The 26,618-nt window shown below is 41.0% G+C and overlaps 1 protein-coding gene across 1 annotated transcript in view; it reads left to right on the top strand.

The window, feature by feature from the left end:
- The first annotated feature begins 482 nt into the window (after window positions 1–482).
- The window catches only part of PON3 (paraoxonase 3), a 41,163-nt gene continuing 15,027 nt past the window's right edge, over window positions 483–26,618 (top strand). Inside the window, exons 1-3 of the mRNA XM_003809708.5 lie at window positions 483–587; window positions 2,152–2,222; window positions 9,161–9,216. Coding sequence (XP_003809756.1) covers window positions 514–587; window positions 2,152–2,222; window positions 9,161–9,216 — 201 coding nt within the window. The 5' untranslated portion in view covers window positions 483–513. The remainder of the gene's footprint in view (window positions 588–2,151; window positions 2,223–9,160; window positions 9,217–26,618) is intronic.

Genomic DNA, 26,618 nt, shown 5'->3' with positions numbered 1-26,618 from the left:
CAGGAGACAGGTTCCCGTGCCCCAAATCCTGGAGAAGATGAGTTAAAGCTCTTCGCTTCGATTGCCTTCGCCCTTCCCGTGTCTCGGGAGCAATTCAGTGTCGCCTCACGTCTGGCCTTGCAGAAGTCCGGAGTTCCGGCCCTGAACTGGAGCTCCCCGCCATTCCCGGGCCCTCCGGTTTCTCCCTCAGGCCATCTGAGGAATTGAGGCAGGATTTCGCGGGTGTTAGGAGCAAACTCCCACCACAACTCGGTCCCGGGCTCCTTCTCCGTTGAGCCTTGACCTCTGCCCAAAAAACAAGGAATCGTGGGCGTGAAGGTGGCCTTGAACCCGGGCGGCGGGGCTCGGCGGGACTCGTCAGCGCCCTGCTGCGGCACCCGGGCCGCTCAGGTGAGTGGGAGGCGTGTGCGGGCGGGGCCGAGCGGGCCCCAATCCGTAGGCGAGGCAGGAACCGCCCGCCGCGCCCCCGAGAGCTCTCGGCGCCGCGCAGTCGCCGCTGGGCACTCCGAGACCATGGGGAAGCTCGTGGCGCTGGTCCTGCTGGGGGTCGGCCTGTCCTTAGTCGGGGAGATGTTCCTGGCGTTTAGGTGAGTGGCATCTTGACAGGGCGTCTTCGACTCTCTTTCTCTCCTCTTCCAAGTGAGGTCAGGGGCTGCCCGGCGCCCCCTTCCTAGCGGGTAGGAAAGAGCAGCTTTGGAACCTCACTCCTCCATCTCACCCAGCAAACCGCCCCTTGAGACTCGCTTATGGGGAAAGTGAGCTACTTGCGTTTCCAAAGACTGCCGAGCCGAATTAGTCCCATTTATTTTTTGAAGGTTATGATCCCCCACTTTGCTTTCTGAAGGTCGTGACCCCCTTTTACTTTCTGAACGTGATGACCCCTTTCCCAGCTCGCCCTCAACATTCTGCTTGGGAAAAAAGGACGTCCATTGGAAACGCCGGACTTGGGAGAGAGGATCAGGCTACCAGTTGGATGTTTATGGCTGACTGAGACATTGCCCAGGTCTGGCTAACCACACAGAAGTACTGGGTTATGGAACCTATCCTAGATTTAAAGAGCTGGCCAGACAGCAGGGCAAACCAGCTGAAACCTGCAGGCGGTAACTGGCATTTTGTAGGCATTTGACCTTTTGAAGTGGAAGATACAATGGTGATAGCCAGCCTAGAAATGTCTCAGGAAAAGTCAATACTGGGCTAGAAAGAAGAACCTTTAGGTGATAATACACATTCATGAGTGGATCGAAAGCCTCTGCTTGCTTTCAGTTGTCTTTGAGTGTTTATGTATTTCTCTTAGTAGAAGCTGGTCTTCTTAGAGGATCACGTCTAGAATCTGTTGAGGTGCCTGGTGCCTATTAGTAATACTTCCAGTTTGAGAGTTTTATTGTTACATTTGCTCCCAGTGCAACCACATGGAGAATCATAAAATAATAGTAATAATAATAAAGTAGATCTAAGGGTATTTTTTTAAATAAATGACTGTAAGATAAGTATTGAGTCTTCCTGAATATACTTTAATAAAAATTTTAAATTATCCCTGATATTAGAAGAATGTGGAAACATTCCTTTTCACTCTGGAAACAAGAAAATTGTGTTGAAAAATAAATCGGCCAATTGTTTAAATTGTGGTTGGTTTAATGAATTTACATACTTGCGGAGTAAGTCAGCATAAAATTTAAAAATTAAAGCAAAAGTGATAGAGTTTGACTGTTAGGAGACCCTGTTGAATTTTGGGAAAGCAGTTTGGAAGGAAAAGTTCAAAGGGCAAGACTGTAGGGGATTAAGTGCTGATTTATAACAGACGATACTTTAGAAAATTAGGGCTATTTCGTGCATTTAAATTAATAATATTGTTCAATTACTCATACTATTAAATAGTGTCTTTTATTTGGGCAGCAGAATGTTTTCCATGTTGAATCATATTATATAGTTTTTCAGCAATAACTGGATAAGGTTAGCTGATATAGGTAAAATACCCACATAATGTCTACATTATGTAAATAAACGTGAAAGGAGGTACCTACTTACTTGTTATGTCGTTCATAAATTATGATAAAGATAGTTAACCAACACGAAGATGATTGAAGTCCACATTTAAACATACATTTTGAATGCTGTGCCTTGACTTCCAGGGTTGGGTTTTATCTTCTACAGAGAAAGGGTGAATGCCTCTCGAGAAGTGGAGCCAGTAGAACCTGAAAACTGCCACCTTATTGAGGAACTTGGTATGTATGTGACAGTACCAAGAGGAGCCAGCACAGCTTCTTGGTCGTCATCCACCTGACTGAGCCCTACCAGCTCATTTAATTACCTGTCACTACTTAAGCCCTCCCAGTGGGACATCTGCCCCGTCCACTCTGCCCCATGCAAGGTCTTCAGGGGTGTACTAAATGACATTCTTTGTGGGTTTTTCTCAGCACATTTCCTTACTGACATCTCTCCACATTACCTAAAGAATGTCATTGACCACTCCCTGGTTTTCCCCTCACTGAATGCTTCTCCTTTCCCATCTGTGGTATTTCACTCTCCTCCTTGTCCTCTGTTACCTTTCCTTTTTTTGCTTCCTTTCTTCTTTCCTTCCTCCCTCCCTTTCCTTATTGTCATTCCTGGCTTCAGGTGTTATTTTTTTTTCAAATAATATGACTCAGCCCCTCCCCTCAAGAACCTCACAGCAGGCTGGGCGCAGTGGCTCACACCTGTAATCCCAGCACTTGGGAGGCCGAGGCGGGCGGATCATGAGATCAGGAGATCGAGACCATCCTGGCCAACATGGTGAAACCCCATCTCTACTAAAAATATAACAATTAGCCGGGCATGGTGGCGGCGTGTGCCTGTAATCCCAGCTACTCGGAAGGCTGAGGCAGGAGAATCACTTGAACCAGGGAGTCATCGGAGGTTGCAGTGAGCCGAGATCGCGCCACTGTACTCCAGCCTGGCGACAGAGCGAGACTTTGTCTTAAAAAAAATAATAAACAAAGGAACCTCACAGCCTACCTACCTTCTTTTAAAAAAATTCATCAAAAATCCATGGCCCAGTCCCTAACCTTTCAAACTGCAGCCCTTCTTTTTTAGTCAGTTAAAGGGTAGCTCCAGCTCAAACTCTCCCTAAGCTGAAATCTATTTTACATTTCTGTCGTTTTCTCCCTCATCCTCCCACCCACAACCAGCTCTGCTTCTAGACTTTTCCTATGTATGGTACCCCCATTCTCAAAAGATTCAGTTCAAAATCCAGGAACCATTGTTCCCCGCTTGTCCCTCATGCTTCTACGTGAGACATGGGCTAATCTCACCTACTAGTTAATGCCACACCTGCTTATTTGGGCTCCACAGCTCCAATTCTTCCTGACATTGCTAACAGAAAAATAAAATAAAATCAGGCTAGATTGTGTTCCCTGTTCTGGGAATATGTTCTTTCACTTTCTCACCTTTGCTTATGAAATTCCCTCCAAACTTACTGATTCCTCTGTCTCTGCTTACTAAAATCAGCTGCAAAGTTCATCTCCTTCCTCTGAACTCTCACAGCACTCTGAAGCTCTGATTCACTTATGACACCTGCCACATGCCTTATATTATAGCTAGCAGTGTTCTCTCTTTCACTATCAGATTGTAAACTCCCTAGGGCCAAGAACTGTGACTTATTTATTAGAATGTGATGAGATAGTTTATTTTGGGATATGATTTTCTATTTTATTGCTATATTTAAAAATACAGAAAAAGTACCCTTTTGATTTGAGTTTCCTGCCTTTTCTTGCCTCTCAATTTCTAAAAAATAAAGTAATCTGAACCTTGCACTCCCTAGTCTTAGAGGTGGTTTGTGCTAGCAGCTGGAAAGCAGAAGAAACCAAAGAAACCGCCTTTCCTGAATTGTTTTTAAAAACCTGAGCCCCTTCAAGGGATTCTGTTGGAGAAGGGATATGAATATGTGGATATCTTTGAATAATGGGGACCCTTACCCCACTGGCTGACAGCATTCTGGGAGAGGAGCAGGACCTCAGAAGGAATGGTTGCAAGGTATCTTTAGGGATGCTGGACCCTGTGTTCCAGCTAAGGTAAAGACCTTGTGTCAATGCATGACATGGAAGTAGCAGAATTGTCTAAATTAAAGGGACCAGTAACTTTGGCAATGAATAATTCGATGATACATAGTGTAGAATGAATGCCAGATGGCCTTTCCAAAACATTCTGCTTAGGTTTAGAACCCACCACTTAAAATGATTTCATAACCCTAACAGACAAACCCAGTAATGACTCAGATTGGATTTTCCATCAACTTAGTGGAATAGGATATCAGAGTGATTTAATTTGATTTTAAAAAGAAGGAAATGTGACATTTACTCATTTGTTTACTGTTTTGTGGTGTAGTAGTATTCATATTCACTATACAAATAACTGTCAAAATATATAAGGCTGCAAATAATCAAGAGGTATAATTGGACTAGATGATTGGTAGGGTCTAGTCTGACTTGAATTGTATCACTCAACTAGATTTGAGAAGGTAAAATTACAGTTAATATTGTAAGTCTTAGGTCAATGTTCTGATTATCCAAATATTTTGAAGAAAATGGCTTAAATAGTTGGAAGCAGGCCGGGAGCAGAAGAAAGAAATGCCATGTTACTTCTCATGTCTATTGGCATATGTTTGGTGAACTAAACAAGTTAGAATGATGATGGGTCATGTGTCAGTAGGACAATACTGATATATATGTTTTGAAAAAGCTGCTTTATCAAAGGCCTGGTGACTATGAGCAGCCTGTTGAGTCCTTTACAAACATCTACATCATCCTCATAACCAATTTGTAAAGTGGATGCTGCTATCTATGCTTTGCAGATTAGGAAATTGACATACAGAAGAATTAAGTTGCTTGCCCAATGGTCCGGAACTAGGGGGTGATGGGCTTAGCTTATGAGCCAAGATCGTTTCCTTCTATGCCTTTGTACTCTCTGTTGTGTAACACTAACTTTCTGATCTACTGACAACACATTTTTTATTTTGGAAGCTTCAGGAAAGTATTGCAACAGTGGAAAACAGAAAATCTGAGATGCAAACAGCTGAAATATTACTAGATACAGGTTAATCAAAACAAGGCAGGCTAGATATTTAAATTAAGATAATGGATAAGATAATACTCACAAGTCACAACTGGTTGAGGAGTAGAGGCTTTACAAAGCCCTGAAAAGCTGCTGAACGATTTTAGGTAGGGTATAGTAGGCTGTAACAGAGCTGGAGAAAAATTCTTATTTGTGTTTTCAAGACCCAGACTTTTGAAGTTTATTTTATTGGTGGAAGAAACTCTTATTTTGTTTTTCTTCTCCAGTATTTTTTTCTGGGAAGAAAAGTTGAAAGGTGAAATATATCTTTCTCCGGAAATCATATCTCATAGATCTTTTTGTATTACGTTCATCTTTTTTTCCAAGGCTTTTGAGGGTCAAGGATTGTTTTAACCAGGACGTTATCTGGCTGCCCTTGGCATCTAATCAAAGCTGCACTTGAAATATGAATACTTCAGTAGGACTTTCACTAGGCAGGATTATCGAGTAGGTGGCCTCTGTATTTAATACCTACGTACCTTCCCTTCCACTCCTTTCCATTCTATAGCTTCCCATGTCTCCAATATGTGCTTCTACTCCATAATAGGTTCCATGTGTTTTCTTAGCTGGCTATCAGAAACTTCTCTCCAAGATGTGAAGTGACGATAATAAAATTAACTGATAGTAATGCTTTGATGTGATCCTTTATCAGAGTGCCTGTAGGGGATGACTGGAGAAATGAAGAAAAGAGTAAAGAAATGAAGTTATGCCAAGTAGCAGTAGGGTTGACAGGCTAAGAAGCAGTAGGCACCTATTCATAAGACTGATTTTAGACTTAGCAGTGGGGTTTTAATGATAGTTGTGCATAGGCTAATAAGTGTGTGGGAAAGTCTCAGAGGAAGGTATCCTGGGGGCTTTTGCTCCCACAGGTGCCATTGTTGCTGAGATGCATGGAGCCTGTCGTGCAGGCGTAGTGTAGGTGGGAAGGAGCGGTGGTGATACTGTGCAATCTTGTGTGGTAATTCTTTTCCACTGCTGAGTGCAAAGCACCAGCTTTTCCATGCTCTGGATGGAGCAAGTAAATAAAGACAGGCACAACACATCTGAAAAATGCCCACTCTGTTTTAGGTGAGTTATTGAAGTAGGTTTATGCTGTCAGAGGAGATATGTAAAATTGTGTTTGGAAGAGAAGAGGAGCCAAACACAATTCAGGATATCTTGAACTCAGAAATCATCACCCACTTTTCAATAGTTGAAGCTCAACACAAGACAAAGTTCAAAAAACAAAAAGTGTTTATTTCTTTTTTGAACCAGCCAGCTTTATTAAGAGCTTCTGCAGTGAAAAGGCAAGTATTATGTTGGGTATAAGGATACAACACTGAACAAAACCCAGTCCTTGCCTCCAGAAAGCAGACCATCTAGTAGGAAATTAGCAAGTAAACAGAGGGGTGCAGCCCAGTGTGAGAAAGATCATGGTAGACATAGTCATAGATGACCATATTGATACATAAAATGGATGCTGAAACCAGGAAAGTTTGCACAGGTTGAGAAGGTGGCCCCGAAACTCCAGGAGCCTGTGGCCTTGGCCAAGTAGAGGTAAGATTAGGATGGGGAAGGTCTGAGTGTTGCAAGGAGAAAGCAACATATGCACAGACATGCTGGTGAATGAGTCTGGCCCATTTCACAAACTACTCACAGCACAGTAGTAAGTACCACAGCACAGCTGCAATGTAGAGTGGAGAGTGGGGCCACAATAACTGAGACTGGAGCCAAGATGTTTGGGACCTAGACCAAAGAGCTTGGGATTTATACTGCCAGCCCTAGTGGGCCTCTGGGAGGTTTTAAGCAGGAGGGTAACAAGGTCAACTTTAAATTTTAAAATATGACTCTCAGCAGTGCAGAGAATGGGTTCAGGGAAGCAAAGCTGAGTTATTGGGAAACTATTGTAGAAATCCAAGAGGAAGTCCTAGAGCTTGAATGACTTGTGATCAGTTGGATTTGGAAATTAAGGAAGAGGAATGCATCAAAGGTAACTCCAAGCTTCCTGCTCTGGGTGTTTGTGGAATGGAGGCACCATTCATTGAAGTAGAAATATAGGAAATGGAGCAGATTCGAAGGAGAAACATTCCGATCAGTTTGGGACCTGTGGAACATGAGAAATAAAAGACCCAGGTAGAAATGTCCAACCTGCAGATTAATACAAAGGTCTGGAACTTGGAAGAATGCTTTGGGCTTGATTTAGAGATTGGGGATTCAAGAGCATCCAGGTGGAAACTGAAGCCATCTGCCACGACCCATGTGGGACTAGAGTGCATCATGTGGGGAAAATGGGTGCTCTGCCATGAGAAAGAGCCATGGTCAGACAGAGCCTGGAAAATATCCACCTTTAGGACAGAGATGGGAATGAGATTAAGGTACAGGGAAACCAAGAAGGGAGTGCAGAGAGGAAGGAGAAACACCAGAAACGTAACCAACCAGTATTCAATGCAATTTTTAAAATGGCTTTATTCAGTTTGCTGGATTCTTCTGATGTCTATGTCATTTCATGTGGAAATAGCTATCAAGGTACCATATATACGTAAATCTTGATTAACTGGAATGCTTAGGAAATGGGAAGTTCTGGTTAATTTGATTTTCATATTTCTAGGTGGGGATTACTTTCAACCTTCAGTATACTGAATAAAATAAAATCTTTCTCAACTTCTAAGTGCCTATTGTTCACCATTTTATTGATTTCAGTTTGCATCTTCTTTGACTTTGCTGCAATTTTCTTTTTCATATTTTCCCCTATACTTCCCCCATTGCCTTTTGACACTCAAGTAACCAACTACCCTAGGCAGCCATTTCCCCACATGTTCCAATAACTATGACTGTGTAGCAAACCACCTCAAAACTTAGTGACTTAAAACAACCACCATTATTTTGCTCAAGAATGTGCAATTTTGACAGGGCACAGTGTAGGCAGTCCACTCTGTTTCATTTACATCAGCTAAAATGACTCACAGGCTGGGAACTAGAGTCATCTCTAGCTCCTATGGCCTGAGCTAAAGACGATGCTGACTCTCTTTCCACTTTGGGTGATCCCTCTGTACTGTTTCCTCTGTAGTTTTACAATAGCCAGACTTTTTACATTTTGATCCAGAGTTCCCAAGGTGCATGTCTTAAGAAATAGAGAGAGAGACAGCCAGTGGCAGCTATGACTACGACTTAGCCTTGGATGTTACGTGGCACTGCATTCATCTTATTCTATTTGTCAAGGCAGTTACAAAGTTCTACCCAGCTTCAACAGGGGAGAATATAGACTTTACCTCTTGCTGGAGGAGTCTGAACATCACATTTTAAGAACAAATGGCTGTGGTACATATTGGTTCTGACGTATTTGTAGAATATAGTTTGCCACACTAGATAACCATTGCCTTCAACCTCACTTCTGTCTACTTGGAACCACATCATATGCAGATCTTGGTTCCTACTAGAAGCCATGACAGCTCCTTTTTCAACTTGTTCTCAGTCAAAACTTACTTATTATATGTCTCTTTCCATAGAAAAAAATGCTGAAAACTAGCTCTTACTGAGAAAAAAGATCTAACTAAACTTTCATATTAATACTCAGTAATCTTTCATATTCATTTATACTCATTAGTTTATTACTCAATAATTTCCCAATATGATTGTATAATGTAGTGTTTTAGGCTTTACGTTGGAAGAGAAGGAATGCTTGGCAGAGAGGCCTGTAATAAAAGACCTTCGCGATTATGACTTTCCAGATTTTATCACTGAGTCTATAGAGCAGCCTTCTATGGGGGATAAAGCTGAATCTCTCAGGATATGCCCTGGAAATTGTTACTTAAAGAGTAAATCTAGGATATGAGTTTATTTTCTAGGTATTTGCCTTTTTCTCCTGAAAATGGGGTTCTAAAAAAGGATTTAGTATTTGAGGAGTCTGACTCAAGCTTTACTATAGAGTAGCATGCCTGTGAGATTCTCCAAAGTTAATATGGTTTCCCAAGTAAATGGTTGAACAAGTCAACAATTTCCAAAATAAGTTTCCAAAAGATATTTGTAGTTTGGACTGTGAGACGTATTTTTTAAGCCTTCATATATGCATTTTTCTGATTCTACCCTTCTTTTGCAGAAAGTGGCTCTGAAGATATTGATATACTTCCTAGTGGGCTGGCTTTTATCTCCAGTGTGAGTATTTTCCATGCTGCTCTCATGCTCACATCAATAGCTGTATAGACAGTGCATTAATGTTGTCCTCTGGAGCTGCCAGATGGATCCCTACGCTCTCATCCCACCTCTGGGTAAACTAGTCAACTAAAAAAGCCAAAACAGAATTTTGGAGGGCTAATTAGAACACCACAGGAATGCCCAGCTTTGACTGCCTCATGGTGGGCAACTCCCTGTGGGTAGTGGCATACTCAGTAGGGTCTTGATAAATGTGTATTGATTTCCACTCGATTCCTAGGCTAGTCTCCCGTTCTGTCCTATTGCTATCCATTCTCGTCATTGCCCTATTTGACTGGACTTCCGCTTCTGGTAGTCATCTTCCCACTAACTGGTATTCCTCTCACCATGTCTGCCTTTATTTGGAGCTCTGCAAATGTTTGTGGATCGAATATTAACCACGTTACTCGATTTAAAACTCTAAGCACTTTCCATCTTGGGTTCCCTGCCATTCTTAACAAGTCTTTCAAAGAGAAATAGAGAACAGACTGCATTTTAATTCCCAGTACTGTCTTCACAGGAATAATCAAGAAGTTACACCAGGGACAGCATTTCGGTAAACAAACAAAAAAATGTGTATTTATGAGATGTTGAAAATTTTCATATATTAATATTTGTTAAATCAATTGCATTTTGGAATGGGGATATGATTTTGAAAAAGTATATTTACCACAGTTTCAATGTGAATTCTGATTGCTGGAATTGGATGTCTAATATTCCATTTGGGGCAATAAAATACCACCAAAGAACATGGATTTTGAATTTAAATATTTTTGGCCAAAAAAGGGGTACTTATAATAACCGTGGCCTGAATTTATAAATTCATAAGTACACACAGTAGAATAGAGTGAGGCTCTCATTTGGACCTTAAACTGCTGCTGGTGTCACTGCTGGAACTGGTGCTAGTCTGTGTGGGCAATATTTTATTTCTTTATTTTTCCTTCAAAATCAAGGATAAAACAAAATGGTCTAGAAAAGTTTTTTCCTTGTTGACCTAAATTTTCTATTGTCAGTTTAGATTTTTTTTTATTATACTTTTAAGTTCTAGGGTACATGTGCACAACGTGCAGGTTTGTTACATAGGTATACATGTGCCATGCTGGTTTCCTATACCTATTAACTTGTCATTTACATTAGGTATTTCTCCTAATGCTATCCCTCCCCCAGCCCCCCACACCCTGACAGGCCCCAGTGTGTGATGTTCCCTGCCCTGTGTTTATGTGTTCTCATTGTTCAACTCCCACTTATGAGTGAAAACATGCAGTGTCTGGTTTTCTGTCCTTGTGATAGTTTGCTGAGAATTATAGTTTTCAGTTTCATCCATGTCCCTGCAAACGACATGAACTCATCCTCTTTTATGGCTGCATAGTATTCCATGGTGTATATGTGCCACATTTTCTTAATCCAGTCTATCATTGTTGGACATTTGGGTTGGTTCCAAGTCATTACTATTGTGAACAGTGCTGCAATAAACATACATGTGCATGTGTCTTTATAGTAGCATGATTTATAATCCTTTGGGTATATACCCAGTAATGGGATTGCTGGATCAAATGGTATTTCTAGTGCTAGACCCTTGAGGAACTGCCACACGGTCTTCCACAATGGTTGAACTAATTTACACTCCCACCAACAGTGTAAAAGCGTTCCTATTTCTCCACATCTTCTCCACCATCTGTTGTTTCCTGACTTTTTAATGATTGCCATTCTAACTGGCATGAGATGGTATCTCATTGTGGTTTTCATTTACATTTCTCTGATGACCAGTGATGATGAGCATTTATTCATGTCTGTTGACTGCATAAATGTCTTCTTTTGAGAAGTGTCTGTTCATATTCTTTGCCCACTTTTTGACGGGGTTCTTTGTTTTTTCCTTGTAAATTTGTTTAACTTCCTTGTAGATTCTGGATATTAGCCCTTTGTCAGATGGGTAGATTGCAAAAATTTTCTCCCATTCCGTAGGCTGCCTCTTCACTCTGATGCTAGTTTCTTTTGCTGTGCAGAAGCTCTTTAGTTTAATTAGATCCCATTTGTGAATTTTGGCTTTTGTTGCCATTGCTTTTGGTGTTTTAGTCATGAAGTCTTTGCCCATGCCTATGTCCTGAGTGTTATTGCCTAGGTTTTCTTCTAGGGTTTTTATGGTTTTAGGTCTTACATTTAAGTCTTTAATCCATCTTGAATTAATTTTTGTAGAAGGTGTGAGGAAGTGATCCAGTTTTGGCTTTCTACATATGGCTAGCCAGTTTTCCCAGCACCATTTATTACATAGGGAATCATTTTCCCATTGCTTGTTTTTGTCAGGTTTGTCAAAGATCAGATGGTTGTAGATGTGTGGTGTTATTTCTGAGGCTTCTGTTCTGTTCCATAGGTCTATATATCTGTTTTGGTACCAGTACCATGCTGTTTTGGTTACTGTAGCCTTGTAGTGTAGTTTGAAGTCAGGTAGCAATGATGCCTCCAGCTTTGTTCTTTTTCCTTAGGATTGTCTTGGCTATGCGGGCCCTTATTTGATTCCATATGAACTTTAAAGTGGTTTTTTCCAATTCTGTGAAGAAAGTCATTGGTAGCTTGATGGGGATGACATTGAATCTATAAATTACCCTGGGCAGTATGGCCATTTTCATGTTATTGATTCTTCCTATCCATGAGCATGGAATGTTCTTCCATTTGTTTGTGTCATCTTTTATTTTGTTGAGCAGTGGTTTGTAGTTCTTCTTGAAGAGGTCGTTCACATCCCTTGTAAGTTGGATTCCCAGGTATTTTATTCTCTTTATAGTAATTGTGAATGGGAGTTCACTCATGATTGGCTCTCTGTCTGTTATTGGTGTATACGAATGCTTGTGATTTTTGCACATTGATTTTGTATCCTGAAACTTTGCTGAAGTTGCTTATCAGCTGAAGGAGATTTGAGGCTCAGATGATGGGATTTTCTAAATATACAATCATGTCATCTGCAGACAGAGACAATTTGCCATCCTATTTTCCTAATTGAGTACCCTTTAGTTCTTTCTCTTGCCCAATTGCCCTGGCCAGAATTTCCAATACTATGTTGAATAGGAGTGGTGAGAGAGGGCATCCTTGTCTTGTGCCGGTTTTCAAATGGAATGCTTCCAGTTTTTGCCTATTCAGTATGATATTGGCTGTGGATTTGTCATAAATAGCTCTTATTATTTTGAGATACGTTCTATCAATACCTAGTTTATTGAGAGTTTTTAGCATGAAGGGCTGTTGAATTTTGTCGAAGGCCTTTTCTGCATCTATTGAGATAATCATGTGGTTTTTGTCATTGGTTCTGTTTATGTGATGGATTACATTTATTGATTTGTGTATGTTGAACCAGCCTTGCATCTCTGGGATGAAGCCGACTTGATCATGGTGGATAAGCTTTTTGATGTGTTGCTGGATTTGGTTTGCCAGTATTTTTTTGAGGGAGGATTTTCGCATCAATGTTCATCAGGGTTATTGGCCTAAAATTATCTATTTTTGTTGTGTCTCTGCCAGGCTTTGGTATCAGGAAGATGCTAGCCTCATAAAATGAGTTACGGAGGATTCCTTCTTTTCTATTGATTGGAATAGTTTCAGAAGGAATCGTCCCAGCTCCTCTTTGTACCTCTGGTAGAATTTGTCTGTGAATCCATCTGGTCCTGGACTTTCATTGGTTGGTAGGCTATTAATTATTGCCTCAATTTCAGAGCCTGTTATTGGTATTCAGAGATTCAACTTTTTCCTGATTTAATCTTGGGAGGATGTATGTATCGAGGAATTTATCCATTTCTTCTAGATTTTCTAGTTTATTTGTGTAGAGGTGTTTTTAGTATTCTCTGATGGTAGTTTGTATTTCTGTGGGATCAGTGGTGATATCCCCTTTATCATTTTTTATTGCATCTATTTGATTCGTCTCTCATTTCTTCTTTATTAATCTTGCTAGTGGTCTATCTATTTTGTTGATTTTTTTCAAAAAAGCAGCTCCTGGATTCATTGATTTTTTGAAGGGTTTTTCATGTATCTATCTCCTTCAGTTCTGCTCTGATCTTAGTTTTTTATTGCCTTCTGGTAGCTTTTGAATTTGTTTGCTCTTGCTTCTGTAGTTCTTTTAATCATGAATAACCAGATAGCATCATGGTGATGGATCAAATTCACACATAAGAATGCTAACCTTAAATGTAAATGGGCTAGGTGTCGATTTTAGATCTTTCCTGCTTCCTTTTGTGAGCATTTAGTGCTATAAATTCCCCTCTACACACTGCTTTAAATGTGTTACAGAGACTCTGGTACATTGTGTCTTTGATGTCATTGATGTCAAAGAAAATCTTTATTTCTGCCTTCATTTCGTTATTTACCCAGTAGTCATTCAGGAACAGGTTGTTCAGCTTCCATGTAGTTGTGTAGTTTTGAGTGAGTTTCTTAATCTGGCGTTCTAATTTGATTGCACTGTGGTCTGAGAGACAGTTTGTGATTTCTGTTCTTTTGCATTTGTTAAGGAATGTTTTACTTCCAATTATGTGGTCAATTTTAGAATAAGTGCGATGTGGTGCTGAGAAGAACATATGTTGTGTTGTTTTGGGGTGAAGAGTTCTGTATATGTCTATGAGGTCTGCTTGGTCCAGACCTGAGTTCAAGTCCTGAATATCCTTATTAACCTTCTGTCTCGTTCATCTGTCTAATATTGACAGTGGGGTGTTAAAGTCTCCCATTAGTATTGTGTGGGAGTCTCAGTCTCTTGGCAGGTCTCTAAGGACTTGCTTTATGAATCTGGGTGCTCCTGTATTGGATGCATGTATATATACTTTTTAAAATATATATTTTTTATTATACTTTAAGTTCTAGGGTACATGTGCACAATGTGCCGGTTTGTTACATATGTATACATGTGCCATGTTGGTGTGCTGCACCAATTAACTCATCATTTACATTAGGTATATCTTCTAATGCTATCCCTCCCCCTTCCCCCTACCCCACAACAGGCCCCAGTGTGTGATGTTCCCCTTCCCGTGTCCAAGTGTTCTCATCGTTCAATTCCCACCTATGAGTGAGAACATGCAGTGTTTGGTTTTTTGTCCTTGAGATAGTTTGCTCAGAATGGTGGTTTCCAGTTTCATCCATGTCCCTACAAAGGACATGAACTCATCATTTTTTATGTCTGCATAGTATTCCATGGTGTATATGTGCCACATTTTCTTAATCCAGTCTATCATTGTTGGACATTTGGGTTGGTTCCAAGTCTTTGCTATTGTGAGTAGTGCCGCAATAAACATACATGTGCATGTGTCTTTATAGCAGCATGATTTATATTCCTTTGGGTATATACCCAGTAATGGGATGGCTGGGTCAAATGGTATTTCTAGTTCTAGTTCTAGATCCCTGAGGAATCACCACACTGTCTTCCACAAGGGTTGAACTAGTTTACAGTCCCACCAGCAGTGTAAAAGTGTTCCTATTTCTCCATATCCTCTCTAGCCCTGTTGTTTCCTGACTTTTTAATGATCGCCATTCTAACTGGCGTGAGATGGTATCCCATTGTGGTTTTGATTTGCATTTCTCTGAAGGCCAGTGATGATGAGCATTTTTTCATGGGTCTGTTGGCTGCATAAATGTCTTCTTTTGAGAAGTGTCTGTTCATATCCGTTGCCCACTTTTTGGTGGGGTGGTTTTTTTCTTGTAAATTTGTTTATTTGTAGATTCTGCATATTAGCCCTTTGTCAGATGAGTAGATTGAAAAAATGTTCTCGCATTCTGTAGGTTGTCTGTTCACTCTGATGGTAGTTTCTTTTGCTATGTGGAAGCTCTTTAGTTTAATTAGATCCCATTTGTGAATTTTGGCTTTTGTTGCCATTGCTTTTGGTGTTTTAGTCATGAAGTCTTTGCCCATGCCTATGTCCTGAGTGTTATTGCCTAGGTTTTCTTCTAGGGTTTTTATGGTTTTAGGTCTTACATTTAAGTCTTTAATCCATCTTGAATTAATTTTTGTAGAAGGTGTGAAGAAGGGATCCAGTTTTGGCTTTCTACGTATGGCTAGCCAGTTTTCCCAGCACCATTTATTAAATAGGGAATCCTTTCCCCATTGCTTGTTTTTGTCAGGTTTGTCAAAGATCAGATAGTTGTAGATGTGTGGTATTATCTCTGAGGCCTCTGTTCTGTTCCATAGGTCTATAGCTCTCTTTTGGTACTAGTACCATGCTGTTTTGGTTACTGTAGCCTTGTAGTATAGTTTGAAGTCAGGTAGCGTGATGCCTCCAGCTTTGTTCTCTTAGCTTAGGGTTGACTTGGCAATGTGGGCTCATTTTTGGTTCCATATGAACTTTAAAGTAGTTTTTTCCAATTCTGTGAAGAAAGTCATTGGTAGCTTGATGGGGATGACATTGAATCTATAAATTACCCTGGGCAGTATGGCCATTTTCACGATATTGATTCTTCCTATTCATGAGCATGGAATGTTCTTCCATTTGTTTGTGTTCTCTTTTATTTTGTTGAGCAGTGGTTTGTAGTTCTCCTTGAAGAGGTCCTTCACATCCCTTGTAAGTTGAATTCCTGGGTAATTTATTCTCTTTGAAGCAATTGTGAATGGGAGTTCACTCATGATTTGGCTCTCTGCTTGTCTGTTATTGGTGTATAAGAATGCTTGTGATTTTTGCACATTGATTTTGTATCCTGAGACTTTGCTGAATTTGCTTATCAGTTTAAGGAGATTTTGGTCTGAGACAATGGGGTTTTCTAGATATACAATCATGTCATCTGCAAACAGGGACAATTTGACTTCCTCTTTTCCTAATTGAATATCCTTTATTTCTTTCTCCTGCCTGATTGCCTTGGCCAGAACTTCCAACACTATGTTGAATAGGAGTGGTGAGAGAGGGCATCCCTGTCTTGTGCTGGTTTTCAAAGGGAATGTTTCCAGTTTTTGCCCATTCAGTATGATATTGGCTGTGGGTTTGTCATAGATAGCTCTTATTATTTTGAGATACGTCCCATCAATACCTAATTTATTGAGAGTTTTTAGCATGAAGTGCTGTTGAATTTTGTCGAAGGCCTTTTCTGCATCTATTGAGATAATCGTGTGGTTTTTATCTTCAGTTCTGTTTATATGCTGAATTACATTTATTGATTTGTGTATGTTGGACCAGCCTTGCATCCCAGGGATGAAGCCCACTTGATCTTGGTGCATAAGCTTTTTGATGTGCTGCTGGATTTGGTTTGCCAGTATTTTATTGAGGATTTTCACATCAATGTTCATCAGGAATATTGGCGTAAAATTCTCTTTTTTTGTTGTGTCTCTGCCAGGCCTTGGTATCAGGATGATGCTGGCTTCATAAAATGAGTTAGGGAGGATTCCCTCTTTTTCTATTGATTGGAATAGTTTAGGAAGAATGGTACCAGCTCCTCCTTGTACCTCTGGTAGAATTCGGCTGTGAATTCATCTGATCCTGGACTTTTTTTTGGTTGGTAAGCTATTAATTATTGTCTCAATTTCAGAGCCTGTTATTGGTCTATTCAGAGATTCAAGTTCTTCCTGGTTTAGTCCTGGGAGGGTGTATGTGTCGAGGAATTTATCCATTTCTTCTAGATTTTCTAGTTTATTTGCGTAGATGTGTTTATAGTATCCTGTGATGGTAGTTTGTATTTCTGTGGGATCAGTGGTGATATCCCCTTTATCATTTTTTATTGCATCTATTTGATTCTTCTCTCTTTTCTTCTTTATTAGTCTTGCTAGTGGTCTATCAATTTTGTTGATCTTTTCAAAAAACCAGCTCCTGGATTCATTGATTTTTTGAAGGGTTTTTTGTGTCTCTATCTCCTTCAGTTCTGCTCTGATCTTAGTTATTTCTTGTCTTCTGCTAGCTTTTGAATGTGTTTGCTCTGGATTCTGTAGTTCTTTTAATTGTGATGTTAGGTTGTCAATTTTAGATCCTTCCTGCTTTCTCTTGTGGGCATTTAGTGCTATAAATTTCCCTCTACACACTGCTTTAAATGTGTCCCAGGGATTCTGATGTGTTGTATCTTTGTTCTCGTTGGTTTCAAAGAACATCTTTATTTCTGCCTTCATTTCATTATGTACCCAGTAGTCATTCAGGAGCAGGTTGTTCAGTTTCTATGTAGTTGAGCGGTTTTGAGTGAGTTTCTTAATCCTGAGTGCTGGTTTGATTGCACTGTGGTCTGAGAGACAGTTTGTTATAATTTCTGTTCTTTTACATTTGCTGAGTAGTCCTTTACTTCCAACTATGTGGTCAATTTTGAAATAAGTGCAGTGTGGTGCTGAGAAGAATGTATAGTGTGTTAATTTGGGTGGAGAGTTCTGTAGATGTCTATTAGGTCTGCTTGGTGCAGAGCTGAATTCAATTCCTGGATATCCTTGTTAACTTTCTGTCTCGTTGATCTGTCTAATATTGACAGTGGGGTATTAAAGTCTCCCATTATTATTGTGTGGGAGTCTAAGTCTCTTTGTAGGTCACTCAGGACTTGCTTTATGAATCTGGGTGCTCCTGTATTGGGTGCATATATATTTAGGATAGTTAGCTCTTCTCGGTGAATTGATCCCTCTACCATTGTTTAATGGCCTTCTTTGTGTCTTTTGATCTTTGTTGGTTTAAAGTCTATTTTATCAGAGACTAGGATTGCAACCCCTGCCTTTTTTTGTTTTCCATTTCTTTAGTAGATCTTCCTCTATCCCTTTATTTTGAGCCTATGTGTGTCTCTGCACATGAGATGGGTTTCTTGAATACAGCATACTGATGGGTCGTGACTCTTTATCCAATTTTCCAGTCTGTGTCTTTTAATTGGAACATTTAGCCCATTTACATTTAAGGTTAATATCATTATGTGTGAATTTGATCCTGTCATTATGATGTTAGCTGGTTATTTTGCTCATTAGTTGATGCAGTTTCTTCCTAGCCTCGATGGTCTTTACAATTTGGCATGTTTTTGCAGTGGCTGGTACCGGTTGTTCCTTTCCATGTTTAGTGCTTCCTTCAGGAGCTCTTGTAGGGCAGGCCTGGTGGTGACCAAATTTCTCTGCATTTGCTTGTCTGTAAAGGATTTTATTTCTCCTTCACTTATGAAGCTTAGTTTGGCTGGATATGAAATTCTGGGTTGAAAATTCTTTTCTTTAAGAACGTTGAATATTGGCCCCCACTCTCTTCTGGCTTGTAGAGTTTCTGCCAAGAGATCAGCTGTTAGTCTGTTGGGCTTCCCTTTGTGGGTAACTGGACCTTTCTCTCTGGCTGCCCTTAACATTTTTTCCTTCATTTCAACCTTGGTGAATCTGACAATTATGTGTCTTGGAGTTGCTCTTCTCGAGGAATATCTTTTTGGCATTCTCTGTATTTCCTGAATTTGAATGTTGGCCTGCCTTGCTAGGTTGGGGAAGTTCTCCTGGATAATATCCTGCAGAGTGTTTTCCAACTTGGTTCCATTCTCCCCGTCACTTTCAGGTACACCAATCAGACGTAGATTTGGTCTTTTCACATAGTCCCATATTTCTTGGAGGCTTTGTTCATTTCTTTTCATTCTTTTTGCTCTAAACTTCTCTTGTTGCTTCATTTTATTCATTTGATCTTCAATCATTGTTACCCTTTCTTCCACTTGATCGAATTGGCTACTGAAGCTTGTGCATTCGTCACGTAGTTCTCGTGCCATGGTTTTCAGCTCCATCAGGTCCTTTAAGGACTTCTCCGCATTGGTTACTCTAGTTAGCCATTCATCTAATCTTTTTTCAAGGTTTTTAACTTGTCATGGGTTTGAACTTCCTCGTTTAGCTCAGAGAAGTTTAGTCGTCTGAAACCTTCTTCTCTCAACTCGTCAAAGTCCTTTTCCATCCAGCTTTGTTCCATTGCTGGTGAGGAGCTGCATTCGTTTGGAGGAGGAGAGGTGCTCTGATTTTTAGAATTTTCAACTTTTCTGTTCTGTTTTTTCCCCATCTTTGTGGTTTTATCTACCTTTGGTCTTTGATGATGCTGACGTACAGATGGGGTTTTGGTGTGGATGTCCTTTCTGTTTGTTAGTTTTCCATCTAAGAGTGAGGACCCTCAGCTGCAGGTCTGTTGGAGTTTGCTGGAGGTCCACTCCAGACCCTGTTTGCCTGGGTATCAGCAGCGGAGGCTGCAGAACAGCGAATATTGCTGAACAGCAAATGTTACTGTTTGATTGTTCCTCTGGAGGTTTCGTCTCAGAGGGGTACCTGGCCATGTGAGGTGTCAGTCTGCCCCTACTGGGGTGTGCCTCCCAGTTAGGCTACTCGGGGGTCACGGAACCCCTTGAAGAGGCAGTCTGTCTGTTCTCAGATCTCAAGCTGCGTGCTGGCAGAACCACTACTCTCTTCAAAGCTGTCAGACAGGGACATTTAAGTCTGCAGAGGTTTCTGCTGCCTTTTGTTCGGCTATGCCCTGCCCCCAGAGGTGGAGTCTACAGAGGCAGGCAGGCATCCTTGAGCTGCGGTGGGCTCCACCCAGTTCGAGCTTCCTGGCCACTTTGTTTACCTACTCAAGCCTCAGCAATGGCGGGCGCCCCTCCCCCAGCCTCGCTGCTCCCTTGCAGTTCGATCTCAAACTGCTGTGCTAGCAACGAGCAAGGCTCCATGGGCGTGGAACCCTCCGAGCCATGCATGGAATATAATCTCCTGGTGTGCTGTTTGCTAAGACCATTGGAAAAGTGCAGTATTAGGGTGGGAGTGACCTGATTTTCCAGGTGCTGTCTGTCACAGCTTTGCTTGGCTATGAAAGGGAATTCCCTGACCCTTTGCACTTCCCAGCTGAGGTGATGCCTCACCCTGCTTTGGCTCACACTCGGTGCGCTGCACCCACTGTCCTGCACCCACTGTCTGACAATCCCCAGTGAGATGAACCCGGTACCTCAGTTGGAAATGCAGAAATCACCAGTCTTCTGCGTCGCTCATGCTGGGTGCTGTAGATTGGGGCTGTTCCTGTTTGGCCATCTTGGACAGATGCATGTATATTTAGGATAGTTAACTCTTGTTGAATTGTTCCCTTTACCATTATGTAACGGCCTTCTTTGTCTCTTTTGAGATTTGTTAGTTTAAAGTCTGTTTTATCAGAGACTAGGATTGCAACTCCTGCTTTTTTTTTTTTTTTTGCTTTTTATTTGCTTGGTAGATCTTCCTCCATCCCTTTATTTTGAGCCTATGTGTGTCTTTGCACATGAGATGGGTCTCCTGAATACAGCACACAGATGGGTCTTGACTCTATCCAATTTGCCAGTCTGTGTCTTTTAATTGGGGCATTTAGCCCATTTACATTTAAGGTTAATATTGTTATGTTTGAATTTGGCCCTGTCATTATGATGTTAGCTGGTTATTTTGCACGTTAATTGATGCAGTTTCTTCATATCATCAATGGTCTTTACAATTTGGCATGTTTTTGCAGTGGCTGGTACCGGTTGTTCCTTTCCATGTTTAGTGCTTCCTTCAGGAGCTCTTGTAAGGCAGGCCTGGCGGTGACAGAATCTCTCAGCATTTGTTGTCTGTAAAGGATTTTATTTCTCCTTCACTTATGAAGCTTAGTTTGGCTGGATATGAAATTCTGGGTTGAAAATTCTTTTCTTTAAAAATATTGAATATTGGCCCCCACTCTCTTCTGGCTTGTAGGGTTTGTGCCGAGAGATCAGCTGTTAGTCTGATGGGCTTCCTTTTGTGGGTAACCCAGCCTTTCTCTCTGGCTGCCTTTAACATTTTGTCCTTCATTTCAACCTTGGTAAATCTGACAATTGTGTGTCTTGGAGTTGCTCTTCTCAAGGAGTATCTTTGTGGTGTTCTCTTTATTTCCTGAATTTGAATGTTGGCCTGACTTGCTAGATTGGGGAAGTTCTCCTGGATAATATCCTGAAGAGTGTTTTCTAAGTTGGATCCATTCTTCCTGTCACTTTCCGGTACACCAGTCAAACGTAGATTTGGTCTTTTCACAGAGTCCCATATTTCTTGGAGGCTTTGTTCGTTTCTTTTCACTCTTCTCTAATCTTGTCATCTCACTTTATTTCATTAATTTGATCTTCAATCACTGATATCCTTTCTTCCACTTGATCAAATCGGCTATTGAAGCTTGTGCATACATGAGGAAGTTCTCATGCCATGGTTTTCAGCTCCATCAGGTCATTTAAGGTCTTCTCTACACTGCTTATTCTAGTTATCCATTTGTCTCACTTTTTTCAAGGTTTTTAGCTTCCTTGTGATGGGTTAGAACATGCTCCTTTAGCTCGGAGAAGTTTGTTATTACTGACCCTCTGAAGCCTACTTCTGTCAACTTGTCAAACTCATTCTTCATCCAGTTTTGTTTCTTTGCTGGCAAGGAGCTGTGATTCTTTGGATAAGAGGCACTCTGGTTTTTGGAATTTTCAGCTTCTCTGCTCTGCTTTCTCCCCATCTTTGTGGTTTTTGTTTGGTGACCTACAGATGGGGTTTTGGTGTAGATGTGCTCTTTATTGATGTTGATGCTATTCCTTTCTGTTTGTTAGTTTTCCTTCTAACAGTCGGGTCCCTCAGCTGCAGGTCTGTTGGAGTTTGCTGGAAGTCCACTCCAGACCCTGTTTGCCTGGGTATCACCAGTGGAGGCTGCAGAACGGCAAATATTGCTGCCTGATTTTTCTTCTGGAAGCTTCATCCCAGAGGGGCATCCACCTGTATGAGGTATCTGTCAGCCCCTACTGGGAGGTGTCTCCCAGTCAGGCTACATGGGTGTCAGAGACCCACTTGAGGAGGCAGTCTGTCTGTTCTCAGAGCTCGAATGCCATGCTGGGAGAACTACTGCTCTCTTCAGAGCTGTCAGACAGGGACGTTTAGGTCTGCTGAAGCTGTCTGCCGCCTTTTATTCTGATTTGCCCTGCCAACAGAGGTGGAATCTACAGCAAGGCAGTAGGCCTTGCTGAGCTGTGGTGGGCTCTGCCCTGTTCAAGCTTCCCGGCCTCTTTGTTTACACTGTGAGCACAAAACCGCCTACTCAAGCCTCAGCAATGGTGGATGCCCCTCCCCCTGCCAAGCTGCAGCATCGCAGGTTGATCTCAGACTGCTGTGCTAGCCGTGAGCAAGGCTCTGTGGGCGTAGAACCCGCTGAGCCAGACACGGGAGGGAATTTCCTGGTCTGCTGGTTGCGAAGACTGTGGGAAAAGCACAGTATTTGGGCAGGAGCGTACCGTTCCTCCAGGTACAGACTGTCACGGCTTTCCTTGGCTAGGAAAGGGAAATCCCCTGACCCCGTGCACTTCCTGGGTGAGGTGACGCCCTGCCCCGCTTTGGCTTGCCCTCCATGGGCTGCACCCACTGTCCAACCAGTCCCAATGAGATGGACCAGGTACCTCAGTCGGAAATGGAGAAATCACCTGTCTTCTGTGTTGATCTCACTGGGAGCCGCAGACCAGAGCTGTTCCTATTCCGCCATCTTGGAAGCTTCCTTTCAGTTTAAATTTTCAATGTTATGCCAAATATACCACTAAAAGTGATGATTCTATAACTAGGAAATTTCTTTACTGTTGTGAAATAATGTTTGTCCTTCCTACTGTATGTTTTCTTTTTTTTTTTTAATTTTCACTGGAACTAAAAGTTCTGAATCATTGCTATACAGGAAGTGTATATTTTCATCACAAATAATTTTATGAGAAATGGTAACATGAAGTTTTAAATAATGGATCTCCTTTTGTAAATGAACAAACAACTTATAGGATAAGGATTCTGTTGTTTTGCTTGTTTCTAATCCTTCTGCACTGTAATAAATTCTGGACCTTGTTCTTTTGGTCTCTCCTTTTACCCTTTCTTGCCATCCTAGAAGAAGTTTGGAAGTTGCTGATTTGGAGAATAATTCTGTGCAATAGATATTTCTAGTCTATTTAGGGATGACAAACAGGATATTTTCTTCCCTGCCTTGGGACTTGACATGCTTCTCTTTGACTCCAAGATTACTCCCTTCTTCACACTTTGCCAGCTAACTCCCACTTCTTTGTGAGGGTTCATTGTGGTGGCACTTTACTTCCTCAGGAGAGTCTTCCCTGGCACTCTCTTGTGGGGTGAGGTGCCTCTTCAATGTTCCCTCTTGAATATTCCCTCACATCCCCTGAGTTTTGGCTGTTATAGACCACACCATACTTATGTGCTTGCTCTAGGTTTCAAGATCCTTGAACTCAAGACTTTGGAGCATGTATTGACATGTCCAGCACCGAACATACTACCAGGCATTTGCAAGTCCTCGAATATTTACTGAGTGCATGTGGTGATGGATGAGGATAGTGGAAGAGTTCATTGATTGTCCACATATACTTGTAGTTTGTTGGGAAAAATAAGATTCCTGCATGTCTAGTTGATGATTTTCATCACTTTCACCAGTGAATGGTATGAAAATAATTGCTTACAGTCATTAACACACAGTTGGTTTGCTGCCACAAATTCCTACCTAACTGCTTTACACAGAAAACTAGGTGAATGTGAAGCCATTTATCAGAAGTGTTTCTTTGATCATCACACTTAATCTAGACCAAGCTTGTTTGCAGTGCCCTGCCCTTATCTATCTATCAGATTATTTTATTTCTGTAACATCCAGTCTTTTCACTAGCTGGCTATGCTCCACCTTCCCCCAAGCTACCAAGGTACTTGCCATTGTGTTCTGTCTTGAGCTGTCTTCCTGAGCAATACTGTTTACTTCCAAACCTTTCTGTATGTGTGGCAGAGAGAGTCTGAACAATAAATGATCTGAGTGATTTAGGCAAATCACTCTTCTAGGCCTCATTTCCCTCATGTGAAAGGGAAGATGTGAGATAAGATGCCCCTAATATATTTATATGTATATAATTATTATATATTTTTTATTTTTAACATATATGTGAGTGTGTATATACACACATACATATATACACACACATACATATATATGTATACATATACATATATACATACATATATACACACATACATATATATGTATACATATACATATATACATAAAATTTTTTCTTCAGTACTACTAGTATCTGAGCCATTGAGCTTGGTGACAAATTGGTTATGGGGAAAAGAGTAGACTGAAAATTGAATTTTATGGTCTGATGTTGGGGAGCATAGTGATGTCCTTAACTGAGAAGAATAGATATAAATGAGAGGATGGATTCGAGGGGAGAGTGTTGATTTTGGTTTTGACTAGTTGATTTTGAGCTGCCCTTTGGGAGGAAGTTGGGAAGGCAAGCTAGAGTTACAGAGTTACAAATAAATGTGCAGACTTGAAAGTCCTTGATATAAAGGAAATACCTGAATCTTTATGTATAAGATCTGCAAGGAAAGAGTATAGAGTGAGAAGGGAGGAGGGATCGATTAAAAACAGAAGGAGGCATAAATCCAAGAGTCAGGAAGAGGAGCAGGATTTCTATCTGGGAACTCAACTTTTGACGTTTTGATAAGAAAGAAGAAGGTATACTGTAGTGTCGAATGCCACAGAGAAGCAGATCAGAAGTAGAAAAGTTATCAAAATAAAGTAATTTGGAGACCATTTATATGATCTTTATAAGGGTATTTCTACAAACTGGTGGGAGTGGAATACTAACTTCAGGGAATTGAGAGTTGGAGCAGTTCACATTAGGCAATAAGATCAGGTGATGTTTCTAAGAAATTTGATGGTGAGGGGAAGAGAGATAAATGCATATATGAAGAGGCAGTAAAGTTAAGAAAATATTTATTTCGAGGAAGGAAACCTTGTAATTTTTTAGGCCAAAGAAGAAGCTGTTAGTGAAAAATGAGTGGTAAAGCAAGAGAGAGAGCGTGTAATCTCTAGAGACAGACCCTAGAGAACAGGGAACCAAGAAAGCAGGTAAAGGATTTAATCTAAGAACAGAGGAGGGACATTTCTTACTTGAGAAAAGAGGGAGAAAGAAAGAGAATGAATAAAACTGAAGAAGAATTACTGGGACAGAAAGGAAAGAATTATAGGAAATTCATGTTAAATGACATGACATTTTCAGAGAAGTAGTAAGTAAAGTCATCCACTCATAATAAAGAGGAAGAAAGTATGGGCTCTAGAACAGTGGTCCCAGACTTTTGGGCACCAGGGACCAGTTTCGTGGCAGACAATTTTTTCCACAGATCGTGGAGGGGGAGTGGGGAATGGTCAAGATAAAACTGTTCTACCTCAGATCATCAGGCATTAAATTCTCATAAGGAGCATCCAACCTAGATCCCTTGCAGGCTCAGTTCACAATAGGGTTTGCACTCCTATGAGAATTTAATGCCACTGCTGATCTTACAGAAGGTGGAGCTCAGGCAGTAATGCTCACTCACCTGCAGCTCACCTCCTGTTGTTCCTTGTAAGGCCCAGTTCCTTACAGGCTATGGACTGGTACCAGTCTGTGGCACAGGGGTTGGGGACCCCTACTCTAGAAGATAATGAAATAAATTTAGAAGTGAGACATGAGGAAATCCAATAGATTGCCTATCATAATGAGCCAAAAAAATCAATAAACAGTACTAAATGTCTGGCTGAAGTTGGGATAGTGACTTTGTAGTGGAGTTTTTCAATCTGATTTTAGACTTGCCCTATATAAGAGCTAGACCAAGGCAAAGGGAGTTGGAACAGAATGTGATAAGGAAGCAAAGGGTGTAGCTATTGATGACGACAGAATTATGGTCTGGAAGCAGAAGTTTGTGGCTAGGGACATGCCAATCCCTTCTCCAGATGTGCTGACTTAAGGAGAATAAAGAGGGAACAGTGCCTCCTCTGATGAGCTTCAGTAGTGCCGGTGTTGTCTGGGAAAAGCCAGGTTTCCCCCAGACAACATTGGGACATATGATTGGGCATAGAAGGACTGTTCTTAAAAAAGGTTGAAGATATAGCTTGGGTTGTTCAGAAAAGATTGACTACCTCAAGAGGGAGCAGTGGAAGAGCTAGTAATAGTATCATAAGTGTATGTGTACATGTGTGTAGAAAGGACAGGGAGAGGGAAAGAGGCAGAAAGACAAGGTGAAATAGGAAAGAGAGAATTGCAATAGACTGTAAAAGAAGATAAAGGTAGCAGAGAAGATATAAAGTTATTGATATTGATATATATCCAGTGATAGATAGGGGACATGGAGAGGAAGTGGACTGTTTTGTAACTGGTGTAGAATAAACCAACCCCAAGGTTTGTCACAGTGGACTCAGATGCAGCAAAGGCTTCATGCATTCAGGATGCCTATTGTTGATTGATAGCTACCTGATCCTAATAGTAGAAAGGACCACTGTCCAAGTTACTGGAATAAACTTTTTGTGATGTTTGAGTAAAGCATTCATGTCAGAATTTTCAGACATACCTATAGGAACAAAATAGGTCAAAAATAGTCAACTATATAAGACTGGTATCCTTATGTTAATTCTTAGCCAGCTATACTGTTTGCCACTACATGATATAATCAATGTAGG

This window comes from Pan paniscus, chromosome 6 (assembly GCF_029289425.2).
Source record: "Pan paniscus chromosome 6, NHGRI_mPanPan1-v2.0_pri, whole genome shotgun sequence".
NCBI lineage: Eukaryota > Metazoa > Chordata > Mammalia > Primates > Hominidae > Pan > Pan paniscus.
Note: the sequence above shows the minus strand (reverse complement) of the source record. Positions and strands in the feature narration are given on the sequence as shown.